General features: G+C 45.0%; 1 protein-coding gene across 4 annotated transcripts in view; it reads left to right on the plus strand.

Moving 5' to 3' along the window:
• LOC101166208 (transcription factor COE3-like) overlaps positions 1-26,619 on the plus strand; it is a 38,308-nt gene that overhangs the window by 2,897 nt on the left and 8,792 nt on the right. For 2 of the 4 annotated variants that reach the window (XM_020702004.3, XM_020702006.3), the window contains exons 3-12: positions 882-945; positions 1,027-1,082; positions 1,832-1,905; positions 2,211-2,279; positions 11,603-11,684; positions 12,330-12,447; positions 15,094-15,224; positions 15,298-15,424; positions 19,878-19,966; positions 26,323-26,388. In XM_020702004.3, the coding sequence (XP_020557663.2) occupies positions 882-945; positions 1,027-1,082; positions 1,832-1,905; positions 2,211-2,279; positions 11,603-11,684; positions 12,330-12,447; positions 15,094-15,224; positions 15,298-15,424; positions 19,878-19,966; positions 26,323-26,388 (876 nt within the window). Of the gene's footprint in view, positions 1-881; positions 946-1,026; positions 1,083-1,831; positions 1,906-2,210; positions 2,280-11,602; positions 11,685-12,329; positions 12,448-15,090; positions 15,225-15,297; positions 15,425-19,877; positions 19,967-26,322; positions 26,389-26,619 lie in introns of all 4 variants that reach the window. The other 2 variants (XM_020702003.3, XM_020702005.3) reach the window with 1 other exon arrangement.

Genomic DNA, 26,619 nt, shown 5'->3' on the forward strand with positions numbered 1-26,619 from the left:
AAGTAAAAATTCCCTTCGTAAATCCTAGCTACTAAAAAACTTTATAGTGTGGGACAATCGTTCCAGGTTTTAAGCGTAATTCGACACCACGGTCTCTGCTTCGGTTTTTTTAAACTCACTGATTTTACAAAATAAAAACCTAATAAATACAAACATTTTACGAGGAATATTTGGGAATCCATGGAGATCTGAAGATGAGAACTTTGATAGTTTATTAAAAAATAACCTTTAAACACATTTTTCTTTTTGCAAAAATTGTTCAAACGCAATGCATTGTGGTCTATTCTGACAGCACTAGAAAATGGCAAACGCACTTTATAGGGCCCTACGCAGACAATTTGCAAACAGCCTTGTGCTTTTCTTTTGCTGTAAATTCTTCTTCACCACATTAAATTTTCTGCAACTATTTGAATAAACTAAGGATCTACAGGAGCAGATGTTGCTGCTTTTTTGAACTGGTACTTTAAATATTCAACTCATGACGAGCTTTGTTCACACTCATGCAGATGAACTCTGTTGAAATTCCACGTAAAACACTTTATTTCTTCTAAATGAGGTGGGGGGGTCTCCATTTGGCGCCCCCTGGTGGCTTGGAGGCTCAGTCATTTGCTCCGACGATGTTTTAACATTTTTCCTCTTAGTTTCTTTAGGAAAAAAGAGAATTTGTCATTAAAATTCAGTAAAAACAAAGTTTTAGTAATGTAAAATTAAAATGTTAAAATCTGCTCACTGCTGGTTTCCTTCACTTATTTATACTTTTGTCTCAGAAATAAAAAAAGGAAAATGTAAATGTTTTTTGTTACTCTTCATTCAACAAATTCTAGTGAAGACATGAGTGAATCATTCCAGAGCAGAATCATCTGGACTAATCTCTGTTTCAGGAGCCGAGTGGAGAGAAAACCAACAACGGGATCCACTACAAGCTGCAGCTGCTCTACAGCAACGGTGGGTGCGCTTGTTTTACCTCTCAGCGCAGCAGACGTGTGCAGAGGAGGGGAGGTGTAACTGTGTTGGTTTGCGTTCCAGGAGTGAGAACAGAGCAGGACCTGTACGTCCGCCTCATCGACTCCATGACCAAACAGGTGAGGCTCAGGTCATCGGGTTCTGACGGAATCTTGGTTTTGAATTGGGAATTTAAAAACTAAAGTTTCTCCTGTTTTAGAGTTAGCTCACCATTTCATCCTGGAGAACCCAAAAAGAGTTTTCATTCAGGCTTTTAAAGGTTTTATTTGTCTATTTTTTTGTTCATTCTGGGTATCAGCGATTACCAGGAGTCAATAAAACAAAACCAAAAAAAAACCCAGTAAAAATAAATCAATACACGAATGGGGCCAAATTTGAGCCTGTGGGTTCCTGAAGACCCACTCCAATCAAATCTTTGGTGTTTTTATCATCTTCTTGCTGCATTTGTCTAATGATTGTGGACATTTATGAAGAAATTTAAGCTTTAAACTGCATTTCTGAGAGAAATTTCTAACCAACCACTGCCGCTCTACAGACACTATGTCCTAGAAAATGACACAGGTCTTTAGATTTTGGCTAAAAACAGTCTAATTATAATGAAAAGACCACTGGGAACACTTTGAAAATAGATCAGAAGAGGATCATTTAGGTGGAGGCAGAACTCCACCCAACATTGGAGCAGCCATATTTACTGGAGTTCATGTCCCTTTACTTTAGCACAGGGGTCCTAAATAGACAGGAATACACTGATAGTGAAGTTCAAATGAATTGATCTGATCCGCAGTGGTCTTTTCTAAAACCGGACCCAGACGTTGTGGAGCCAGTGTGTTCTCTGCACCTTCCTAACCTGCAGGTGTGTTTTCTTTAGGCCATCATCTACGAGGGTCAAGACAAGAACCCAGAGATGTGCCGGGTTCTGTTGACACACGAAATCATGTGCAGGTAAGATAACACCTGCAGCAGAACCAGTCCCGGTTCTGGTTCTGGTCTCAGAAGGTCTGTGGTTTTCTCCACTTGATTTGAGTAGAAATCTATTTAGAAGTGAAGCTAAACTGTTCTGACACTCGAGGCACAAACCTGAGACCAGGACCAGAACCACAAGGAGGGTTTAGTCAGACCTGGCTGGACAGCAGTGAACGTCCTGAACTCGGCGAGAAGCCTCACCTGTTCAGCCAGGTGGAACCATGAAACAGGTGAAAGGTGGGGGCTGTGATTGACAGAGCCGTTTGTTATTCTGTGTGTGGCAGCCGCTGCTGTGATAAGAAGAGCTGTGGAAACAGGAACGAGACGCCGTCGGACCCCGTCATCATCGACAGGTGACCCAACGCCCTGCCTGACACGCACCTGTCCCGGTTTCTCTGTCATTCACTGCAAGACGCTCCGTCAGCCAAAAACTCAACCGTTAAAATGAACTCTGTTCATTTAGTCGCTTTGGGGATTGTAGAATCAAAAATTTAGAAGAAAAATATTTTAAAAAATCACTTTGGTTTCACAAAAACAACAGTCTGAAAGCTGCATTTCACTTGAGGTCATATTTGTAAATAAAGGCAAATTATTAATAATTCAAGTTCAGCTTTATCTAAATGCTCCTGACGTTCCAGTAATACATAGACATCTTCTCCTCAGAGAATGTTTCTACACCGAAGTATCTCCAAACCACTGCATCCCACTGAACGAACTCTTTGGTTTCTACACAGGACGTTTGGGGCTTGAAAATGGGCGGGGCTCTGGGAATAGTTGTTTTTATGGATTTTTAAAAATGTCAAAACATATTTTTTCCTGTGGTAGTCAAGAGGATAGAGTAACTTTCCTGTCGCAGAACAGCTTAAAGTGTTTTAGGTACGAAATAGAAATAAGAATATTAGTCCTGGGAATAAAACCAACACAGAAAGTTATTATATACAAACAAAGAGAAACAGTCAAAGAAAGAAATCTACATAGACGCTAAAAATTAAAGTTTAAAGTAATTCTTAAAAACTTTCACAGTAGATGAAGCCGTCACAACCTCACATCTCACTTCCTCACAACCTCACATTCGCACAACCTCTCAGCCTCACATCCTCACTTCCTCACAACTGATTTTTCGTTTCCTATTAAAAACCTTTTAAAGAGAGGAGGGAATTAGTCTCCGTTGATGAGATGATGTATTGTTTTTATTTCTGATGAAGGATCAAAAGGTTCCTGATCTGAACGTGAGAGGAACTGGTGAATGAAGTTTTAGAGGTCCGGTGTGAATCTGCTGGTCCTGGTTTCTGAGGACAAGATGCCTGATGATGGTGAAGCTCTGGTCTAAATCAGCCCCCTCCCTTTTATTTCATCCCTTCTTGCTGTGAACCCCCCCCCCCCCCCCTTGCCCTCTCCTTTTACCTCCCGTGAGGAATCATACGCTCCTCTCTCCTCTTTTCACCCCCCCACCCCTCCTCTGCACTCGTCCGGCTCCTGAGTATTAATCTCGCTCCTCAACCCCCCCGGCCTTTCTTGTCTGCAGGCTGTGTGTATTGTGGGAGGGGGGTGGGGGGAGTGGACGGATGGATAGATGCGACCGCAGCAGCCTTTTGGAAAAAAAAGAAGTGAATTTACGGCGGCTCTTTTCACTGCCTCTGCCTGCTGAAATGCATGATGGGAAGGTCTCCTGTGTTTTCCGCGGCGTCCAGTGAACAGGAAACATGTCAGGGTCAGACGCAGACACCCCAACTCCCCCCGCCTTCCCGTTTCCTCTCCAACAAAACTCACAGTAATAAGGACGCGTCCAGCCGGTCGGGTTTCGGACATTTTTTTCCTCTCGTTAATGTTGTTCCACAGATTTTACAGTCCAGGACGCGGGTTTGATTCCCATCCGTTTGGATAAAGTCCCATTAGCTTAAAGTCCCATTAGCTGTCACACAGTTAGGTGTGTGAAATTTTCTCTCCGCATTTGACCCATCCCTGCGGGAGCGGTGAGCTGCAGACACAGCCGTACTCTGTTAACCCACCAATTCAACCCCTTAATGCTGAGTGTCAAGCAGGGAGGCACTGGGTCCCATTCTTAGAGTCAGCCTGGATTTGAACTCATGACCTTCCAGTTACAGGGTGGACACTCTACCATAAGGCCACTGAGCTGATAGTCTGTCTTCCTCTGAGAACGAGGGTCTCTGTTCTTTTGCAGATGAGCTCTGATGTGGTTCGCATCAGTGTGTGAACGCAGATGGAGTGAACTCAGTTTGGTGAAATGTAAAACCTTAGAATGAATCTGAAAGGAGTAGAAACCGTGAACTTGTTCATCAAAAGAAGATTATCAGATGAAACCAGATCTGGACCAAACCTGTCTGACATGCATTAGTCCTAACTTCCGTCACGGTTGGATACGAGTAAAGGGGTCAAATCTGTACAGGGCACATAGTGACCCATACAAAATGTAGAGATCAAATATTCATTTACACATACATGTCCCGGTCAACACTTATACAACATGTAATTAGTCAAGGCACAGGCGTGTTGTACTTATTTGGCTTTTTTTCCAACCTTCCTCAAACCCCACGGATTGCTCTCAGAGCCTGTTCCTGCTGTTCCCTTAATAAGAGCTGGATGTCGTGTGTTTCCAGCCAGACGCAAACCTCAATTCCCTGATTGGTTTAAAGTTCAACTGCTGTCATTTTTAACGTGCGTTCAGTCGCCGGGCTTTTTGTACGTAGAGCCCGAAAACTGAATTAAACTTGTATAGGTACTCGTGATCGTGAGAGTTTTGAACGCAGAAGTCCAAAACGCGCATTTACACGTGCTTAGGTTGAGTTTCTTTGGTAGTGGGGGCCTGAATGCGTGTTGCAAAGCCCGCTGTGAACGCAGCATAAGGCCACGGCACACTGCCACTACGTACGTTTTGCACATTTTCCACATATGAAAATTTGATCTTTCATGATACATGCGTGGTAAACATAATCTATGAGTGTTTCTTGCGTTCGTTATTCGTCGATGTGCGGAGATGTCTGTTGGGGGTTTCGGCTGACAGATCTTTATCTGAATTCAGTTTGAGTGTTCAAAATGTTTTGGTGCGTTAGGAATGAGGTGGTTAACGCATATTTTCAGTAGTTTGTATGGAATTATTGCGTAAATCTTATGTGTGATTTTTGCGGGATGGAAATGCAAATTTGTGTCTTTCCACGACCGTTCCACGTATGTCTAACTGACTTCTCACACGTGAACCACCAGTGTATAACTTCTATATCATGTACATGTCACGTTAAAAGCACGTTTGAATTGCATATAAACGACAAAATAGTCGCACGTTCTACGTTGGTTTACGTGTTCTTTGCGTGGTTAATTCGTGTGTCTTCCGTGGTTTTAACGTTGGGTTATTCATGATACATCTGTGAAAATTTCAGGTACAGACCACAACTTTTCAGATTCACGTATGAGCAGTTTCCGCGCAAAAAGCACGTAGCGGCTGTGGGACGTGGTCTCGAAACGCCTCTGTAGACCGTTGTGACCTGACCGGTCCTTGCATTGTTCTGGTTCCAGGAAGCTGACAGCTGTGAATGTTGACTGATGCCACCTCAGAGCGTTCCTTCCTGCTGTTTGTGGTGAATCCTCCCGTCTGGGCGGGTTTCCGATCGGGATGGCGCTCAGGTGACTCTGGCTGCTCTGTTCAGGTGCAGGTTTGGGCTCCCTGTGGTGATCTGTCAGGTTGGTGGTTCTGCGAGCAGACAGGAGCTTTGGAGGTCAGGGATGCTGGGATGATGGCGCTCTGAACACTGTGAGAACGCTTTAACACGATGATCTTGGGTCTTTAAACTCCTCTCCGCTCTGTTTGTAGCTGCTGCTGATGGTAGTTGTGGGACAGCCTTCATCTTTTCACGCTCCGTCTCTGAATACGTGATGTGAGAATTTTTTTGGCGGGGTACAATCTCCTGTCTGCGAGGGTCTCTGGTGTCTGCAGCGTGGGATTATGGGAGGATGACTCGCTGTCAATCATTTAGCAGGCGTAGGTGTGATTTCCCTCTCATGCTGCAGGTCGGTTTTGGATGGAATCTCATTACTGGCCGTGTTTCAGGGTGACTGACAGCAGAATAATGTTTGGGGGGCCCCAGAGGGCCCGGCCCGCTAAATGTTAAATGTATGAATGCATGGGAGTCAATGGAGAGATGAAGTGTAGCTGAATATTTTTCTTACTGGGAAACAACCTCAGACTGAAGAGTGTGACCCTGAACGCACCACGAGCTGCTTCTTTCACTGCAGCACACGGCATTCAGAGCAACACAACGTATTTAAGTGACTCACAACAGAAACACAACAAAACGAACTAATCTGACACGCAAACACACAACCAACATCCAACAACTTTCATTCAACCGTCTGACAACTAACGCATGGAACACAACATCCAACCAATACACAACCTAAACACTGTCAGCGGAAAAACACACAACCAACATCCTTTAACCAGTAACCATCACACAGCCGTTCTACAACGGATGCATCGAACACAACAAACAGACAACATAAATACTGCCGCTACAAAAACGACACACAGGCAAAGACAGATTACCAACATTACCAGCACACAAACAGAACAACACAACATTTATTTGAACGTGCAACAACCAGGAGACGCGCAACTGTATCAAAGAACACAAAGTGTCAGAGATTTAGGACAGAAAGTTAAAGTGGAAACCTTGAGTGTCGGAGGTGACGCCTCAATGCTCTTCATCAGCTGCTCTGATGAAGACTTCTCTAGTTTAAATACTCCTTAACCCCCTCCACCCCCCGCTGAACCCCCCTCCCCATAGTGATCCCCCCCCCGTCTGTCTCCTCTCCTCGTTCCTGTTTCTCCTGAGAGAGAACGAATGATTGACAAAAACTCAGAGCAGGAAAGCTGCAGGGTTGATGTTTCCTCCTCTAATTACCATTAAACTGGTGTCTCTCTGAGTGTGTGCACGTGTGTGTGTGCACGTGTGTGTGTCAGTGCACGTGTGTGTGCCAGTGCACGTGAGTTTGCCATTGATTGTTGGTGAAAGTGGCCCGGCAGCGACACATCACTATTGATTTACGATTTACTATAAGAATGAGAGTTTCTGTAAGCACACACTCACACACACACACACCCCCACACCCAAACACACACACACACACACACACACATTGTGGTTTTTCTTCAGTGTCATGCTTTGACTGACAGCTCCGTTCCTGTTGTGGGTTTTCGTCAGTTGCGTGTTTGTTAACGTGTTCCTGTGTGGGAGCAGCTCAACGGTCGTCCGGTTTGTTTGAAGGGGAACCGCTCCGGGTCCAAACCCGGCGGTGCCAGGAGGGTCAGAGCGATGGATCGGACAGGAACCACATCAAAGACCCTCAGAGTTCAGATGTTAATAACCTCCTCCTGACGAGGAAGAGGAGGAGGAGAAGGAGGTGTCTGCTTTCATTTGGAATGAAGAGGAAGATGACTCTTCATTATCTAATTTAATTACCTCCTCCTCCTCCTCCTCTCTGCACCACGGCCTGGAAACCCAGAACCTCTGCAGGTCTGGGGGGGGGGTCTGTCAGAGGAAGGGGGGAGGGGGGTCGGCAGCAGTGATTGACAGGTGACATTAAGTTGTTTAGCAGTAAAATGTCAGAGTCTGAATATTCCTGGGCCTCTGTTTGACCCCGTCTGGCTGCTGTTGGAGCGGCCCAGCCTCTGGGAGGAGGAGCGGGACGCCGGGTTCCAGGCCGGGTTCCAGATCCGGTTCTGTTGCGGCCCACCTTCAGGACAGCGTTGCAGAGCCTCCACTTTCAGATTTGGAGTCCGGTGTGCAGGTGTTCGGAGGGGGCGGGTTCTTGCCTCATCTGCACCTGGTTGGTCCTTTCATCAGATGATTGACAGGTGTCTGCAGTTACAGGACTTCCTGTTTGAATCCCTTTCCTGTTCTGATCAGATTTGAGATTTTAGCCCTGAAGAGAATCATTTCTGCGCAGAAATGTGCGACACATCTGGACTGCTGGATCAGCTGTTCGTGTGTGCGCTTTTGTGTGTTTGTGTTGCAGCAGCTGGCACTCGGCTCTTTAGTCTTTAACACCATCTGACGCTCACACACACCACTTTTATGAGTTTGCTCAACAACGCATTTCGTCTTTGACCATAAAGGAGCAATAAGTGTGTGTTTGTGTTTGTGTGTTTGTGTTTGTGTGCGTGTGACAAAAGGCATAATAGCTGTTAATTAGCTCTGTGTTCAAACCAGCAGCAGATGCTAATTAACAAAAACCTGCACAGCATTTGGTGATAATTAGACACAAGCCCAAACATGTTTGACCACACATGCACAGACACACACACACGTACATAAGCACGTGCACACACACACACACACACTCTAGGAAAGCAAGACAAGCAGCAAATGTTTTCCAATGAAATCATTGCTCATCACCTAAAAAGAGTTGATTTAAACTGAAAATAAATAAGCAAAAAGGCTGTTTGAATTTAATTTGAGTATAATTTGAATAAACTTATTCCAAATAAAAAAACTGGTCATGTTAGCTTTCGTTGAAGAAAAGGTTGTTAAAATGTATTTGAACATTTCATTTTCCAAAGCACCAAACTGATGTTCTTTCCCTTTGATTCACATCTGCTGTGTGCAGAAACTGCAGTGAGCCTGAAGCCCTGATCTCAGCCACAGCAGGACTCAAATGTTTGGTCCACAAATTGTCTGTATGTTTTACGTGGACTGAGTGATCCCCCCCCCCGGGGGGGCATGACCCGCTCACTCCTGATTGGTGAGAATGATTATCATAAAAACGTTGAATCAGGCCGACTCGGACCAACCGCTGCTTTTCTGGTGACGTCTGGCTCCAACATGGCGGCGTCTTCATTTGTTGTTTTCGATGGATGACATTACACGTACTCACAGAGTTCAGGTGAACTTCCACACCTGCTAAAGGAGCCGGACTATCAGACAACACTCTGGTGTGGAAAAGTTTCAGGGACGTCATCTGAGCAGCAAAGGTCTGATGGAGCGGTGAGGTTCTCACACTCAGCCGCCGTCCAGAAAGCAGCAGCAGGTTTCCAGTATGAACCTGAGAGCCGTGGAAGTGACTCGCATCACATTGACTCACAGAGCTGCTGGATACACACAAACTACACACACAGACACACACCGCTAGCCAGCACATAACCGTCAGAGTAATTCGTCCTCACTCTGACTACATTTTCTACCCCATGGAGCATATTAACTCTGACACAGTGTGTGTTTGTGTGTGCATGCATATGTTTGTGTCTTTGCCTTTAATGTCAGTTGGTGTCACTTCTCTTCTTCTTGGACATAAATTTACTCTGTGTCCTAATTTTTACCTCATAAATATTGGGAGTAACAGTTCAAGTGTGTGTATTTGTGTGTGTGTGTGTGTGTGTGTGTGATGACATAAGGACTTGAAGGCTTAATCGGCGCCGTGTGTGGATTTATGACCTCGATCATTCGCTGCATCTCTATTGAGAAAAAAAAGGAAACGAGAGAGGAGGAGATGGAAGGACAGAAGGTGAATGGAAGAGAAGAAAGGAGGAGGAGGTGGAGGAGGTGGATGGAGGTTTGGAAACGAACGAAGGCGAATGTCTGATTCTGCTGGCGAAGGTCACTCGTTTGCTCAGAGAAACTTTCTGGAAGCAGAATCCTGCTGGGAGACCCAGAAGAAGAACGCAGAGAACACAAAGAAAAACAGAAATGGTGGAGATGAAGACGGTAAAAATGTGACATCACCGTCAAATATTAGGATATCGAACCAGTTTCAGAACAGATGACATCATCAAAGTCCTGTTAGTTGTCAAACATCTAGGTTTGTGAAAACCCACCGAGGGACTGATGTCACAGCCGCGTTCAGGAACCATTTGGTGGTTTAACCTCCAAGTCCAACCGAAGGATCGTAGGTTCGGGTCCCCCATGTGTTGAAGTGTCCTTGGGCAAGACGCTGAACCCCTCATTGTTCTTGGTGGTCGTAGGCCACCCATCAGTGGGTGAATGGGACTGTGGGCGGTAGAAAAGCCTTATAGCAGTACGCACCATTGACCATATCAAACAGGGAAGTACTGGATCCCATTTCTTTGGTATGACCCAACCATGGATTTGAACCATTCACTGGACAGAGTGACCCCTCCCACCTGGTGTTCTAAACAGGAAGTGCCTGCAAAATCCCATACACTTCTATAGAGAAATAAACATCTGTGACTCAGCCGTTCTATTGGTCAGAAAAACTATTCTTTCTCCAATACCTTTTTTTTTACATTTTCTTGCTAATCCTCAATTTTTCATTATTTTACTGTAATTTAGGTTATTCAAGTTATAAACTGACCAATAAAAGTAGTTGGAGCCTCCTGGCCCCCACGTCCAACCTTCAAAATGTTTGATTGACAGATGTTGGATCAATCCCTGCTCACTGACAACTCCTGGCAGCATCTATATTTTGAAAAAATAGCGGCTGAATTTACTTAATTTGGTTGGAAGTGAACCATTTTCTATGAGTGACGTCCCACTCGCTCAGTCCTGTTCTCATACAGCCAACGGTTTGAACCCACAACCTCCCAATCTCAGGCTGGACACTCTACACTAGGCCACTAAACTTATTAAAGAAGTAGGAATGAAAACTATGACATCATCAACAAATAAAACAACAGCTCCAATGACAGAAGCAATGGAACAAACAGCAACAATAACAACAACAGCGCCACAAAAGTGATAACAAAGAGAATAACAATGACAACCACAACAACACAGGTGAAGATGACATCAAAAAAGTGAAATTAACGACAGCAAAGATGAAATAATCCTGCTATCATCAATAGTAGTGACAAAGCAAAGACACCAATAAAGAGAACCAACATTTACTTTAGCTATGAAAACAACACTGATGTCATGTGACCAGAGGACTCCGGAGGTCAGGAGTGACACTCACCTGTTATTGGATGAGTTCAGAGGAGCTCACCTCCAACTATAACTGTTGGTGTTTATGTTTAAACGTTTCTTTCCAGAAAGAATCATTGATCATTGATCAGCAGCAGAAAGTTGGACGCTGCAGTTCTGCTGCGTTTACAGAGCATCTGCTCACACAGAGGACTGTGTGTGAGTGTGTGTTGGTGTCAGCACTTTGTCCTTCTGTGGGCTCATTAGACACGAGCAGCAAAGAATGCTGGGTAATCAATACTGCAGAGACCCTCAGAGACCAGAAAAACCAGCGCCTGAGAGGGGAGTTCTGTCTTTTGTCCTTCCGTGGGTCTGTCCGTTTGCGTGATTTTAGACTCCGTCGCCATGGCGACGTTTAGATGCTGCTGGTCTCGCGATCTCCGCTCTGGTTTTCTTGAAAGCGATCGAGCTCCTGCAGAGACAGGAGTCCGACACAGACGCACAAAAGACACATGGCGCAGGAATCAAAGCGGAGGGAGGCTGAGCTGCAGCCCTCTGCCTCCAGCCGTCCCTCCTGGGAGAGGACGATGGGAGAGGCGGAGTGTGCTCAGGGTCACGGCTGACACAAAGACAGAGTGCGTCCTCGCTCTGCACACAAACACACAAAAGGAAAACACAACATTTGTATTAAAGTCAGGAGAATCCCCACAAACAGACAGACAGACTCACTGCTGCTGGTTCCAGACTCTCAGATGTTCTCACATCATGCAGAACCAGAGCAAACCGAGGCTGCTGTGTCTCCGCAGGTTCTTCCTCAAGTTCTTCCTCAAGTGTAACCAGAACTGTCTGAAGAATGCCGGGAACCCGCGAGACATGAGGAGGTTCCAGGTAAGACCCAAAACTCACTCCCTAAAGGGCAGGACCAGCTCTGCTGTTCCCCGATGCTCAGAGGCCGACCCCCTGGAAGTTATGGCTTTGTTGATCAAATATGAGAGGCGGCAGTGTCCGTCTGTCTAACACGTCTGCATTTCATATTATTGGTGGAGTGTTGAATGAAGAGGCTCAGGAGGAGGATGTAATGGATGCATGAGGAGGAGGAGGAGGAGGAGGAGGAGCTCATGCTCTGCGGTGCTCCTGTCAGGCGTCACCTCCCACCTGCTGCTGATCTGAGCAGCGGGGGCCGGATCAGCGTGGACTGTTACAGAACCACAGTGACATGCTGTCCTTCACACTGAGCTGCTCAGGCTGACAGCATGTTCAGTCTGAGTTCTTCTGCCCTCCAAAAAGCACTTTGCTCCTCCCGCGACACCCAAAAACAGCTTTAAGGTAGAAAATGGGGGAATAAGAAGGCCAATCCGTTCATCAGTCAGTCAATCAGAAGTCAGTTTGGATCAGATCCCAGACACACGGCCGAAATCGGATGCTGGTGGGATTTTGTGACCGTTTTGTCAGATTCTCTTTGGGTTTAAATTGTTTGTGCAGAGCTCAGGTTCCTCATGAATGAAGCTTTGTGTGTTTTTTGTGTGTTCACAGGTGGTGGTTTCAACAACAGTGAATGTGGACGGTCATGTGCTCGCCGTTTCTGACAACATGTTTGTACACAACAACTCCAAACATGGGCGGCGGGCGCGGCGGCTGGATCCGTCTGAGGGTATGCCGGTTTCTGTCTCCTCCCGTGTGGAACCGATGAGGCTTCCCACTAAAAACGACGGGTTCACTCTTTTTAGAAAAAACTTTTTTTTTTTAGTGCAGACAAACTGACTTGACGTTTGAAAGCCTGTTGACCGCTGTCGCACAGCAGCATTTCTCTGCACTCCAGAGCCTAATGATGATTGGGTCCAGCTGAGCTGCTCTCCTTATGGATGCAGTTGCTCCAGAGGCTCCTCTGACGGCAGCGGAGCGTTGGCACGGAGACCGTCGTAATTTGGTCTTTGAAGACAAATCAGCCCAGTGGATTGTGGGTAGTAAAACCAGACACCTCCCAATCCCTGGAGAGGACTGCTTCTGTGTGCCAGTGTGTGCGTCCTTTTGTAGGCTGTTCAACTTCTTTAATTGCCCTCCTAATTAAAGACAGTAACCATGGAAACCACCCCTCCCAGTGAGGGTGCAGCACAGTCCCCTGGGTTTGAGTCCGCTCCGCTCCGGCGTTCAGCTCAAACATCGAGTCAGAGTCCTGCAGCCGCTTGACGGAGTGCAACGAGACGGCGACAGCAGCCTCTCGTCAGGACTCCACATGTTCAAACTTCAGATCAGAACCGAAGACAGGTTTTGTCTCTTAGTTTTAGGTTTTATTTTCTGAAAATCTGAAAAGACTTTTTCTACAAATTCAGACGATAAAAAATAATACACATCAAAACAAAAGGCAGAAAATCTTTTAATACGCAGCAACATCATTTTTAACCAAAGGATTTCACATCAACAGGCATTAAGACAGGACACAACACCCAACAACAGGATGAAAACCCACAACCAACGCACAGGTTGAGAGTACACAACAGACAATGACTCGAAAGACACAACTTGACTTAACTTTGAGAAACAAATCATGAAATTCACCAAAACATCTCAATGGATCAGAGGAGACAACAACACAAACATGACAGTACTAAACAATATCACACAGACATGACAGGTCAACAAAAAACTGTGAAAAAACACACAAACAGTCAGCATCCCATCACATGAGGTGACACAAGCTGGAACACTTCAACAGGTCGAGACATGAAGCGGCGTTACATCATTTAACAGCAGAAACACCACACACAGTATGACATAATGACACCATCCACAAGGATAGAAAAGAATAGAATAGAATAGAACGGAACAGAGGTCAAGTGTGTTAATGTCATTTGAAGTCAACAGTGATGAGATTAGCCGGCCTGTCTCACACACAATCACAGAGACGCTGCTTTCATTTCACTTTATAATTAATCTGCTGCTGCACTTGAAAGAAGAGGGAGAAGGAGTCATTACCGGCTGAAAGTGTGTGTGTGTGTGTGAGTGTGTGTGTATCTGTATAGTACTGAAGTGAACTAAGCCGAAGCGGATAAAAGCCACAACCCAATTAAATCACGTCTTCAGTGTGTGTGTGTGTGTGTAGTTCCTCTATAATGCAGATTGTGGGTTTTCCACCTTAAAAGCTGTAAAATAATGTTTAAAAACTGCTCATACCCATAAAAAAAAAAAATCAATCCGGTGGTCAGACTGTGGTCTTAAAGTGTAAATTGTGCTTCTGTCAGACTGAAAGTGTGAAGATGTGTTATGTGGGAGGAGTTACCGACACCTGCAGCTAAGCTGTGACGGATTTGAGACAAAAAAGTGAACCGGAGATTTTGTCTGAATGCTGAAGAGAAATACACTCCAGACGAAGTCAGCTTTTGCTTATAAGGGAATCGTTGGCACGTGTGTGTCATAGAGATTCTAACTGATTGTTGGCTATTTAAGTCACAAACCATTACAGACTAAATTGCAAAGAGTTTGAGACAAAGGATGTGGTGACAACCATTTAGAAAGATTTTTACCAACCATTTAGAAAAGTTTAACTAAGCCCTAGTAAATGGAGAAGGAAATCCTCCAATCATTTAAGATATTTTCCAAATGAAACAAAAAAACTGTTTTATGTTTTCTTTTTTACTGGCATAAACAGTAGCTGTTCACAGGGTAACTGCAACCCTTAAGCCATAGATACGGGTGAAAAATGGTCAAACCTGTACGGGGAAGGCAGTTGACCCGCACCAAATATCAAAGTGGTAGACCGCTTGGTGAAACTATAGAGCAGGGCTGGCCAACCCAGGTCCTCAAGAGCCACAGCCCAGCCAGGTTTACAGCTTTCCTTGACCGTGCTTCCCTTCCGTAGAGAGACCTTACTAAGAGCTATAGTGCGGCGAACGGACGCTGTACATCTACATCACCTGTACGTCACAAGTACGTGTAACTTGCTTCACGATACGGTAAACACGATACACATGCACGACAAAGGTACGTTCCCGTTTTATGTTGACCTGCACTCCCTTAAGATGCAGCCAGGGCCTCCAGGGCCCGGCCAACCCAGAACCGTCAGCACCCAAACGGGTCAACCCCCCTGTATGGGTGCATGTGACGAGGGCTTAACATCTCAGTGAGGTAGCTATAGTGACTTCCTGTCAATTACGGTCAAGGTTTCAGACACTGATCTTGACAGTTGTGTCTCTGGGTAAAATGCTAAACTTGAAATTAAAAAGAAATAATTAATAACGAAGTTTCATTAATGCTCTCTCTCTCTTTTCCACATCCTTTGTCTGTGTCTCTCGTCCAGCAGCCACTCCCTGCATTAAAGCCATCAGTCCCAGTGAGGGTTGGACAACGGGCGGGGCCACTGTCATCCTCATCGGGGACAACTTCTTCGATGGTCTTCAGGTGGTCTTTGGCACCATGCTGGTGTGGAGTGAGGTAACAGGCAGATCAATCAGTCTATCAATAATCTGTGGGTGAAACTCCGTCTGACTGTTGATGTTTGCGTCAGCTGATCACCCCCCATGCCATCCGGGTCCAGACTCCGCCCCGGCACATTCCCGGGGTTGTTGAAGTTACGCTGTCCTACAAGTCCAAACAGTTCTGTAAGGGGGCACCAGGACGCTTCGTCTACACAGGTAAGGCAGTCGCACACTAATGGGTTTGGTGGGTGTGACACAACGGCCATTAACGGGGCTGTCTCAGCGCTCCATCTTTCCTCCCCCCGCCCTCATCTTTGTTTACGGACCAGCCGAGGTGTTTCTGTTCACACCACTGTCACAGTAATTACACACATTTAAATCCCATTAACCCTCAAACTGTCTGAGGACCTTCATGTTAATGACTCCTGAGCGCACAAACACACACACACACAAAACAGGCTGGCCACATGACCCACACTCTCAGACACCAGCTGCTTTCACAGCTCAAAGGGCCGCTCCCTGCTCCCAGCATGCTTTGCTCCAAGTGTCCCAAACATTTGCACAGTTTCCAGCAACTGGGTAGAATGCTTCTGGGAGTTGATAAGTAAATAAGTAAATAAATATATAAATGGCTCTAATTAAAGTGGCTTAACAACCTCCATCACTTAAAGACTTGTGGTGCACTCTTCTCTGAGGTTCCCTTCGGTCGCCTATAATCTGCAGACTAAAGTGACATTGTTTCAGTTTTCTCCTTCATATTTATTTTGTATAGGACAGAAGAACTCCTGTGATAAATGACTGGAATTGTTCTGTTTTGGATTGATCAGATGACACAGATCACCCTCCTGAAGAACCTATGATGGCACAAACCTGGACACATGGTTCTTAATTGTCTCTAAAACCTAGATCCCATTTTCCAAAATGCCACTACGTGGCGACCCAAATGCAAGTTTTTCAGCTAATTCAGCAGGTGGCACAGGCATTTTTCCACGCCCCAAAGTGGCCATAGATGTTTTAAGAAAAAGTTCTAATAAACGGCGACTTGAGGATTTTTTTTACATCAGCCAGTGTACGCCCGGGCACATTTGGAGGTCGTGCTGTTGCAGTCATGTGACAGGCGGTTAGCAGGAAGGCAGCAGTGTGATGATTGACTGATGGTCCCCAACATCGCCTGATGATCGACGGATTTCACACTGCCATCCTCCAGCCACCCCCCTGCTCCCACTCGACGAGGGCTGTTGACATGGGCAGGGGCCCGACAATGACTAGACATCAATCTGGCTATCTGGGCCACGGAGGGTCCGGCATATAAATCCTGCATTGGTTGGACGGCTTGGACCTTGGTTGTGGGTCTAAAAGTTACAATTGTGTGCCACTTTTTATATACCCCTGGCTGGCGGCCGGTGGTACTTGATATGGACGGTTGCTATGCGTAGACATTTACACATCGTCCGTTAAGACCTTCTGCTAGCCTGTGATTCAGCTGCCTCTGCCCTCTGGCTGCCCAAATTCGTAATGACATCATCCCCACCTTACTGACTGATGCCTTCATGACTACACCAACGATTTTCAATTAAAATTGGGCGGCAGCAGCTAATCTTGAAGATTCTGCCGATGTCTCGCTATTGCAGTGGGGCAATTGTTGTAGAAATAGAGATTCACCAGATATTGTTTCATTTGTGGCAAGTTGTTTAAGTGGACTTGTTCCCCACTTCAGGCTACTGACTCTGAACCTCCACAGTCTACCTTTTAGCGGTCCACTTGGCTGCTACTAGAGTCCCACAAGGTCTTTGCAAGACTCCCTAAATCTGACCGTTCACTTCTCTTAAAGTATCCAAAGTCCTGTTCATAGATGAAGAATTACATGATTTTGTTTACAGTATCCTCTGGGTGACGAAAGGGTCATCAAAATGTTTGATAAAGAAATCGTCGGTTTGAGCTACTAGGACATGGCTCTACATCCCATGGACACAAGTTTATGGAATCATGTGAATATGTGTTACAGTGGTGCCATTTAGCTGAATCCTTTTCCACCACATAGTCTATGCAGTGCCAAAGTACTTTTGACCTACTTTAGACTTTGGGCCATTGCTTCGTTCTGTGCTCAAGCTCGTTTCTGGTTCAATGGACGCTTGGTCCAAACTAACCTAGTTGGATATCTAAATGTGGTGCCGTGTGATTTTATTGCAAGGTATGATGTCAATGATGCAACACCTGATGCTGCACGTCAATAACATAAAATGGCTGTTTGTAGAAGTACAACATAAACTGCAATGTGGACACTATAAAATACTCTTTTAGCTCCATAAAATATATCTATATGTCTTAAAGTTCTCTTCATTTATTGGTCGATGGAAAACCAATGAAAAGAATCCACACTGCCACTGGTTGTAGAGTTTAGAACCATGAAATCAGCACTCAGGACTGGATTTTTATGAGTAATGCAAGAACTAGACAGGGAGAAAAATGAACAAGATAAACAACTGTGGTCCGGCATGGTTCACTACCGAGAGCTGTGAACCCCCACCAATAAGCTGTTATCTTAAGGCCAATGAGGTCCTTAGAACACTAGCGCCTATCACAGTCTTAGCGTCACCAAAAAGGCTTTTGAGCCATATATTTTTTTAGAAAGACAATGAAAAAGCAGAACCACCGAAGCATCAGAGCTTCAGGGATCAGTGGGTAAATGAAATAGTCCAACAAAGATCCGTAAGGAATTCTGTTGGTGTGAAAAAACACAATGTGAATGCGGCCAAGCGGGTTGTTACACCAGGCCACCAGAAGTGACGCTTAACATCACTTTCAGGAGAAGAAATATATAAGTGATGAGAAAAATCAGACAAATTATGGACAATAAAATCTGTGTGTTGATGTGTGCTCTCACACAGGACTTCCATCTGTTGAATGTTCATGAAATTTCTATGAGTATTGATTGCAGAGAATTGATCGCTCCAACACCTCGTGCCTGACCCGTTTATAAATTCCCATTTCCTCACATACTTGTGCACACACACACACACACACACACACACACACACACACACACACACACACACACACACACACACACACACACACACACACAAACAAGACCTGCAGCCAAATCTCAGCACCTCATTCGGCTTCTAAACCTCTATTTCATTCAAATCAAGTTCAGTTGAGCTCATTAGAACGATAACACCGTCATTCTTCTTAAGGCACAATCCAGTGAAGTCCTGAAAAATAAATTCAACCAATTATAAAAAAGATTTCTAGTCATTTTTCAAGTCCCTGTTGTCTGACTAATCCACCTTAGTTCAGAAAGTTCTTTGCAGAGCAGTTTAAACGGAGCTTTGCTACCATATCACTATATTTCCCATCACCCACTGCTGTTGTGCCATCTGTCACCTGGTTGAAGCAGATGTTTCTCAAATGGCAGGTGCATCCCAGATGTTATACACAGGTGGAGATTTTCCTTTGATGTCAATTTAATTCAAACTCATCAAACCTTTATTGGTAGCAGACAGAAGCAGCGATTTAGCAGCCTGTGGAGCGTTTTAGAGCTTATTGATTTTGTTCGCTCCAAAGCTACGCTTAATGAAACCCTCCATCAGAGACTATTAGACAAAGAAGGAAATCTTTGAAGTGTGGATGATATGCCAAGTTAAATGCTTGACTGTTTAGCCAATCAGAAGAGCTTGTACAATTTGACATAAGCAGGAAACAAATTATCCTATCATTGAACAATCACTATAGTTTGATCAGATCGAGAACTTCCCTTCTGATCTAGAAGGTTCGGATGGGTCATGTTAGATCTTAAGATGACCAAATGAACTAAGCTTTTAAAGCCACAGACACACAAGCGAGACAATGCCCGACACTCGACAACACAGAACAAGGTCACAAACTCTCAGTGCCGCAGATAACACAGACATCAGGGGAGCTAACACTCCTATAACTGCTGCCTGTTCCGCCCTGTGAGCCTTCAAGGACTGCAGGCGCCCAAAAGGCCACACAATGCACAAAGACTCACAACACACACTTCACACACTTCTGTGATGTATAGGAGAGTCTCTCTAAAGCTTGTTAAATGCAGCTGAACCAAGACAGGATTAAGATTCATGCACTACGTAACACAGACACAAACACACGCACACACACCATCTCTCACAGACACACACTCGTGCTGTGCTCTGTTGCCTTCACTGATGCTCTGATTTATCACCTTCCCACCAGTTTAAACTGTAAATGATATCCAGGGAGGAGAAAATAAAACTCAGCTCCGATGGATTCAGTGTGTCTGACTTTCCAGTCACCGCCTGCGCACAAGTCACGTATACCCAAGTCACAACCTGTACACGAGACACCAGGTGACACGAATCACTGGAACACACAAGTCATCGTAAGACCCAAGTCACAACCTACACACAAGTCACCATAAGACACGAGTTACCGCAACACACAAGTCACCAGGTGACACAAGTCAATGCAACACACAAGTCACCGTAAGACATTGTAAGTATGAGTCTGAGTAAAAGACAATACATCATGAAACAAGAGCCTCTGTAAGAAAATAGGGGGACCGTACCGTACCGTACCGTACCATACCGTACCGTACCATGCCACTCAAGGTCTGAATTTATCTGAAATCTTCTTCAATGATATTCATCTTTCACCTCTTCTTCATCAGCGCTGAATGAACCCACCATTGATTACGGCTTTCAGAGGTTACAGAAGGTCATCCCCCGTCACCCTGGAGACCCCGAAAGACTGCCTAAGGTAGACACACAACTCTTTCTACAGACACACAACTGTTTCTGCAGACACACAACTCTTTCTGCAGACACACAACTGTTTCTGCAGACACACAACTGTTTCTGCAGACACACAACTGTTTCTACAGACACACAACTGTTTCTACAGACACACAACTATTTCTGCAGACAAACAACAGTTTCTACAGACACACAACTGTTTCTACAGACACAGATGTTTCCACAGACACACAACTGTTTCTACAGACACACAACTGTTTCTGCAGACACACAACTGTTTCTGCAGACACACAACTGTTTCTACAGACACACAACTATTTCTGCAGACAAACAACAGTTTCTACAGACACACAACTGTTTCTAGAGACGCACAGATGTTGACACAGTGGTTTTGTGCAAACACACGTGCTCTATGGTTGATGATTGTTGTGTTTCCATCAGTCTGTGTTCTGGTTGGCCGCTCAGAGTCCTGATAAACATCTGCAGCATCTCCTGACTCTGCTGTTAAGGTCTTGTGTGTTTATGTGTGACATCTTCTCACACTCACTTGGATCCCACTATAACTCGTCAGCAGTTTCTCAGACGGAGACTGAAATTTCTCTTTGATTGGTCTCTGCGACACAGGTGTGTGTGTTTGACGTGTGTGACCTCCGTGTTGTCGTCTTTCCAGATGACTGCAGTTTTGAGGCGTTCCCGTGCATCAGGTTCCACCTGACAAAGGCTCAGGAACTCTCAGTTATTTTTGTCTCACGTTTCAAGTCTCGGTTTGGCTCCTGACACGTTTTTAGTCACCACAGCTGCTTGTGCGTCTTCATCCTCCTTAGGATGGTGGGATGTTTGCACGAGCCTCTGAGGTCAGATCCTGCAGTCCCGAATCTGCTTCTCAGGCTGAATTTTCCTGCTTTTCCAGTTTAATGAAGCTGAGAGGCTGCAGACAGCAGCATCTCCGAGACGAGCGCTGCTCCGCGTCTCCAGCAGCCCTGATGTGAGCTGACAAGCCGTTAGCTTCGTAATGAAAACCACATCCACCATGTCTTTAATAATTCATCTGTAATGGTTTTATTCAATTACCCATGCTGCTTTGTGCTCCGGGAGCGGCTGAGCGACGGTCGACTACAGAAACTCTAATAACCGGAAATAATCCTGAACTGGAGAGCTGCGGGCTCGTGCACGGCTCGAGTCTGAGCTGGTTTCACCCGCCGGACCACTTAAAGAGGCGTGCAAAAGAAATGCATTGAGTCCTGGATTACCTGTTGCTGCAGTAATGAGATCCAGTTCTCATCAAGTGGGGAATAAGAGCACTCAGTTCTTATTCTAGAACCCTGAAATTAAAACATACCTTTCAGTAAAAAATGCTCATGTTCTGAGGAAAAACAATGAGACAACTTTTGTTGTCGGCAACATTTCTGGTGTTTAAGGGATAAATGAAGTAAGGCAATAATCAGGATAACAGAAATAATTAGTAAGTGAAACCATTGTGACTGTGTAAAGGCCGTGTCACACAACCACCACTTACTATTTGCACATTTTGAACGCAAAGAACACAGAAACCAACGTAGAACATAAACCATATGCGATTATTGTGATGTTTATATGCAATTCATTAATGATTTGTACATAATGTTAACGTGAAACGTGAAAATGCTGACGCATTTGAAAGGTTATACATCTGTGGCTCATGCGTAGAAAGTCTGTTAGACATACGTGGAACGGTCGCGTATGATTTATGTATGAATTGCACATAAACGACGATAAGTACAGAAAAACTGAGTAATTGTCAACCGACCAAACATTTTGAACAGTATAATAAAATAAAAATTTAAAAAAATATATGTATATATATATAAATTATAATAAACCTAAATAAATTTTAAAAATGTATAAAAAAAATTAAAACATTTTTCTTTTAAAATGAAAAACTTAATTTTACTCACACGGCCTTCTTCCTTATTTACTGGTGGCAGGTAAACCAATGATGACAGAGGTTACTTTAGAATAATCCTGGCCTAACATGTACATGAACTTATAGTGCTGTGATGGAAGGATGACTGCTGTTTCCTGGACTCCAGATAAATGACTGCAAACTAAACAGAGGTGAAGAAATCGCTGTTTATTGTCCCAAAGTGGGAATGAATGATTCCTGAGCGTTGTTGAACTAACGTCTGTGGAGACTTAACCTAAGTGTACAGTGATTAAAGTGATTGTGAGGCGCTAAGTGCAAATAAACTAGAAAATATTAATAATGCTGGTTAGCTCTCCCTCAGCCATCAGCTCCGTCCTGTCATTGCGCTCACTGACGCCCCCTGCTGGCGGCTTAGCAGCCTTCAGATTCAGAGATGCGTGTTCAGGTCAGAGCGTCATGTCGAAGCTGTTACCACGCAAACGAGCCGACATTCGTCATTGTTAGTTATCAGTCAAACACATCAGGAGCAGAGCTTTAAATTCTGTAAACACGCACAGCGGATGATTGAAAAGAGGCTGTGTGCATGTGTGTGCGTGTGTGTGTGTGAGTGTGTGAGCGTTAAGATGGTTGTGTGCCAATCTCCTTTTTTGCCACATGGCTGCACTCACTGATTACCTGATTTGACTGTTTCAACCTCCCTGTTTACCATTGTGCTTTATGCGCGCACACACACACACACACACACACACACACACTTATCAGCACTGTCTTATCTGATTCCTATAAAAACTAGTGTCTCTGTGTTGCTGCTCTGTTGTTCCTGTCTTCATGATGAAGTCCGGAGGTTGTGTAAACGTGTCTGACGGATGCTGGATTGTGTGTTTGTTGTGTACCTGAGTGTTTGCAGCCTCTCACAGACTGACCCACAGCTTCCCTGTGCATGTGCTGAGGATGAGTGTAAAACCAGGATGCTGTCAACATCTGACCTCGGCTGCTGGAGTTGCTCTATTTTAGGCTCCGGTAGACTGTAGAGTTCATGGCTGCTGAAGGTCGGCGTGCAGACTCCGTCCTCTTTGTCTCTGTTTTCAGTGACACTACCAAAAGAAAATGCGTTCAAACATGCGTATATCCATAAGAAGCACATTTTTCATTGGTGTTTCCTGTAAAACCCACCAGAACTCATCCAGCAGGTCAAGGAAGAAGCAGAAGAAGGTCAGAGTTCAAGACCCTGAAGTCAGAATGAGACCTTTGAACAAACGTAGATCCATGGAGAGACAAGCAGCTTTATCACGGAATGCATCATGGAGGAAAAGATGTTCATGAACATTCTTTTCTACGGTCATGCTGAGGGTGACAGGTCGTAGTGAACACTTAAACAACACGTTTGGGTAAGAAAGCGTGACGGAGGTGTGTCGTACAGATTTTCCATGTTTTTAACCCCCCCCAAACCTGTGAATTGTACAAGGAGCCGTTGGTGCTGTTGCCGTGATACGTGCACGCTCCTTGCTGCACAGACCGACTGGTAGAAATGAGACAATCAGAGTGTAGTTTGTGTGGACGTCCTACAAGCACTTACGGATCTCGTTCTAACACTGTGGGTACATTATTTGTGCGTGACCAGTAAGGAGGAAGTACTCGCACTTACGTACATTTTGCGCCTTTTCCCCGCACCGGTATGAAATTCGTCTTTTGTGATCCATGCGTGATATACGTACGTAATTCATGCGTGTTTCTTGCGTTCGTCATTCGTCGATGTGCACAGATCTCCGTCAAGGGGTTTTGGCGAACAATCCGTTACGTGAATTCCGTTTTTGGTCAGTTGCAATTGTCGTAATTTATTTAGTTTATACCACACTGTGGTATAAAGTCTTATGAAATTGTGCGTTATTTTTGTGAGATACAAATGTTAATTTTGTGGCTTTCCACGACCGTTCCACGTGTCTAACAGATTTTTCATGCATCTACTAGCGATGTAGAACCTTTATAATCGCGTATCCGGTGCACAAATCACAAATGAATCACTAATAATTTGCATATAAATATCATAATAATCACACACGGATCATGTTTTACATTGTCTAGCGTGTTCTTTGCGTGGTTTTAACGTGGTTCATTCCTGACACGACTGTGAAAATGTCCAAAAACTACAAAAGTCTCTCACTTCTTCCACGTATATTCATACATGACCAGTTTCCATCCGTGCAATATCCACAAGATGTACGTGATGGATGTGTGACACGGCCTTAACAACGGCGTAGGGACGCCGTACGACAGCCTCCCCAGTACGTCATAAGTGCGTGGAACTTCCATTATCCTTACAAATACTTCATGATACACTAAACACACGAACGACAATGGGACGTTCCATTTTTCAAGACGTCCCTTGAGGTGGCCTTACGAGACACACCTGTGCCCCCCCTTAAGGTGTGGCCGCTCCTCTGTAGGACTCTCCACAGACCCGGATAACCCAAAAACCCACAGAACCTGTACGGGTCTACCCCCCACCCCCGTATGGGTGCATGTGACTAAGACATCAGATTCTAAACTCATCAAACACAGTAAATCATTGTAAATGTGTTCAGCAAAACCCAGACGTAAATCAAGAACTAGATTTGAACTGATATTGATGCTGTGAAACCTTGAGAAAACAAACAAAGACACGATAGAGAATTAAATAATATGATTAGACAGCAGTCCTACAAAACGCCAGAACCTGAAGGGAGAACCACTGGGGTTCCAGTAATATTCTTTAACCAATGAGTTCTGTTAAACAATGTTTTCACTCTTAGAGGTGATTATCTTCCTTACAGGTGCAATCACCTTTCTCCAAAAAAAAGAATTCAATCTTTTAAACTCATAAAACTGTTTCTTTTAAATGCAATCTTCCCTTTCAAGGTCAGATTTCAGAAAGTTCAGCAGGAGATTGAAATATTAAGCCGTCTGGTTTTTGGGTTGTTGTGACTTGAGCAGCTTTGGTTTGGAAGGTGGTTTCAGGAGGATCTTGTCAGGCGGTGCAGTCCGTCCTGAGCCCAGCCGCTGAAATGGCGCCCGCTTCTGAAACGGCGCCCGCTGCTGAAACGGCGCCCGCTGCTGCTCCCCCGGTGGAATGACAGCCGCGGTCGTGTCGAGCTTCGCTCTGATGTTTATGTAGACGTTTCCAGCGCGTTGTCATTATCACAGCACCGATTAGTGTTTATTTCCTGCTGCTGGGGCCAGAATCTGAAGGATCAAAGAGTATTTGGGGGGAGTAGTGGAGGAATAATTGGTTTCCTCCTCAGTGTTGACATCCCAACTATCGCCGTGGTAACCTTGTTAGTGTGTGTGTGTGTGAGAGAGGTGCTTGTTGTCTCTCTGCGTAACAATGAAACACTTGTAATAATAAGGCTTTCATTTGTCACTATAAACACTGAGTGTGCACGCGCATGTGTGTGTGTGTGCACGTGTGTGTGCACGTGTGTGTGCACGTGTGTGTGCATAAATCTGCTCGCAGACACTCGACATCGCTCTGCATAAACGAGCCGATTAAAGACGATCGGAAGCTGAGAGCTCCTTCAGAGAAATGGCTTTCCTCTGTGCATGTCACACACACACACACACACACACACACACGCACACACACACACACACACACACACACACACACACACACACACACACACACACACTGGTAAATGGTTATCTGACTGTCAGAGTGTGTTAAAGCAGCTGTAAATCAGCCTTCATCACATTTATTTGTTATTGCAGAAATCACGAGTGAGGAAGAGGGGAAAACTGAACGGAGGAAGGAAAGAAAAATGAGCGTGGGACATAAAAGCAGAAAAGTAGACGTAGAGAAAAGACAAAACACCAAAAGCAAAAAAAAAAAAGAGGGAGAGAAAATGGACGAGAGAATGAACAGAAAATGAGATCAAGAAGAGATGAAGGAATGAACTGGAGAGAGTTGAGAGCAACAAACAGGACAGGAACGGAGTAAAGTGGGAGAAATGTACGGAACAAATGAGGATGCTGGGTGGGTGTGGGGGGAGGGGATGGAGGGGGCGGGGTTAATTGAAAAGCCTCCTGAAGAAGTTTGTAATGAAAAGCAGCAGATTAACCGAGAGTGTGTTTAATTAAGATAAAGACTAAACGAAGCATTGTTCTGTCAGCGCCTGATTACACACACACGTGCACGGACCCGCACACACGTGCACTGGCTCACGTGCACAGAGTTGTTTGGCAGCGTTTGGAGCACTCGAAGCGCCCGTCGGAGTGAAGTGGTTCCCTTTTAAAGAGTCTGCTGCGCGGGCGCTCCGTGAAGTGTAACTGAGCTCTGATTAGTTTAAACACTGCTGAAAGCTGTCAGGTCAACAACCACACACAAACACACACACACACACACACCTCCAAGCTCATTAGTGACTTGGGAACATCAGAGGTGGCGCTGCAGCCTCATCTCACTGTGATCTGCTCCGTTTCAGGAGGTCCTCTTGAAGCGAGCGGCTGACCTGGTGGAGGCGCTCTACGGCATGCCTCACAACAATCAGGTAAACACAAAACCCCCAACATCAGCTGTGACTCACACACTGGACTGATCACAAGGGACTACGACTTCTTAGCTTCTTCTCTTATCCCGGTTGTGTCTTTTCACACACCTGACATGTAAGACGTCCGTTCCAAACATGTCAGGTGTGTGAAAAGACACAACACACGTGTCTGATAACAAAAGAAGCTAAGAAGTCAGTTAATACTGCAGACACTATGAACTTTATTGAACT

Source organism: Oryzias latipes, chromosome 19 (genome assembly GCF_053564925.1).
Source record: "Oryzias latipes strain Hd-rR chromosome 19, Olatipes_Hd-rR_3.1".
NCBI classification, from domain to species: Eukaryota; Metazoa; Chordata; class Actinopteri; order Beloniformes; family Adrianichthyidae; genus Oryzias; species Oryzias latipes.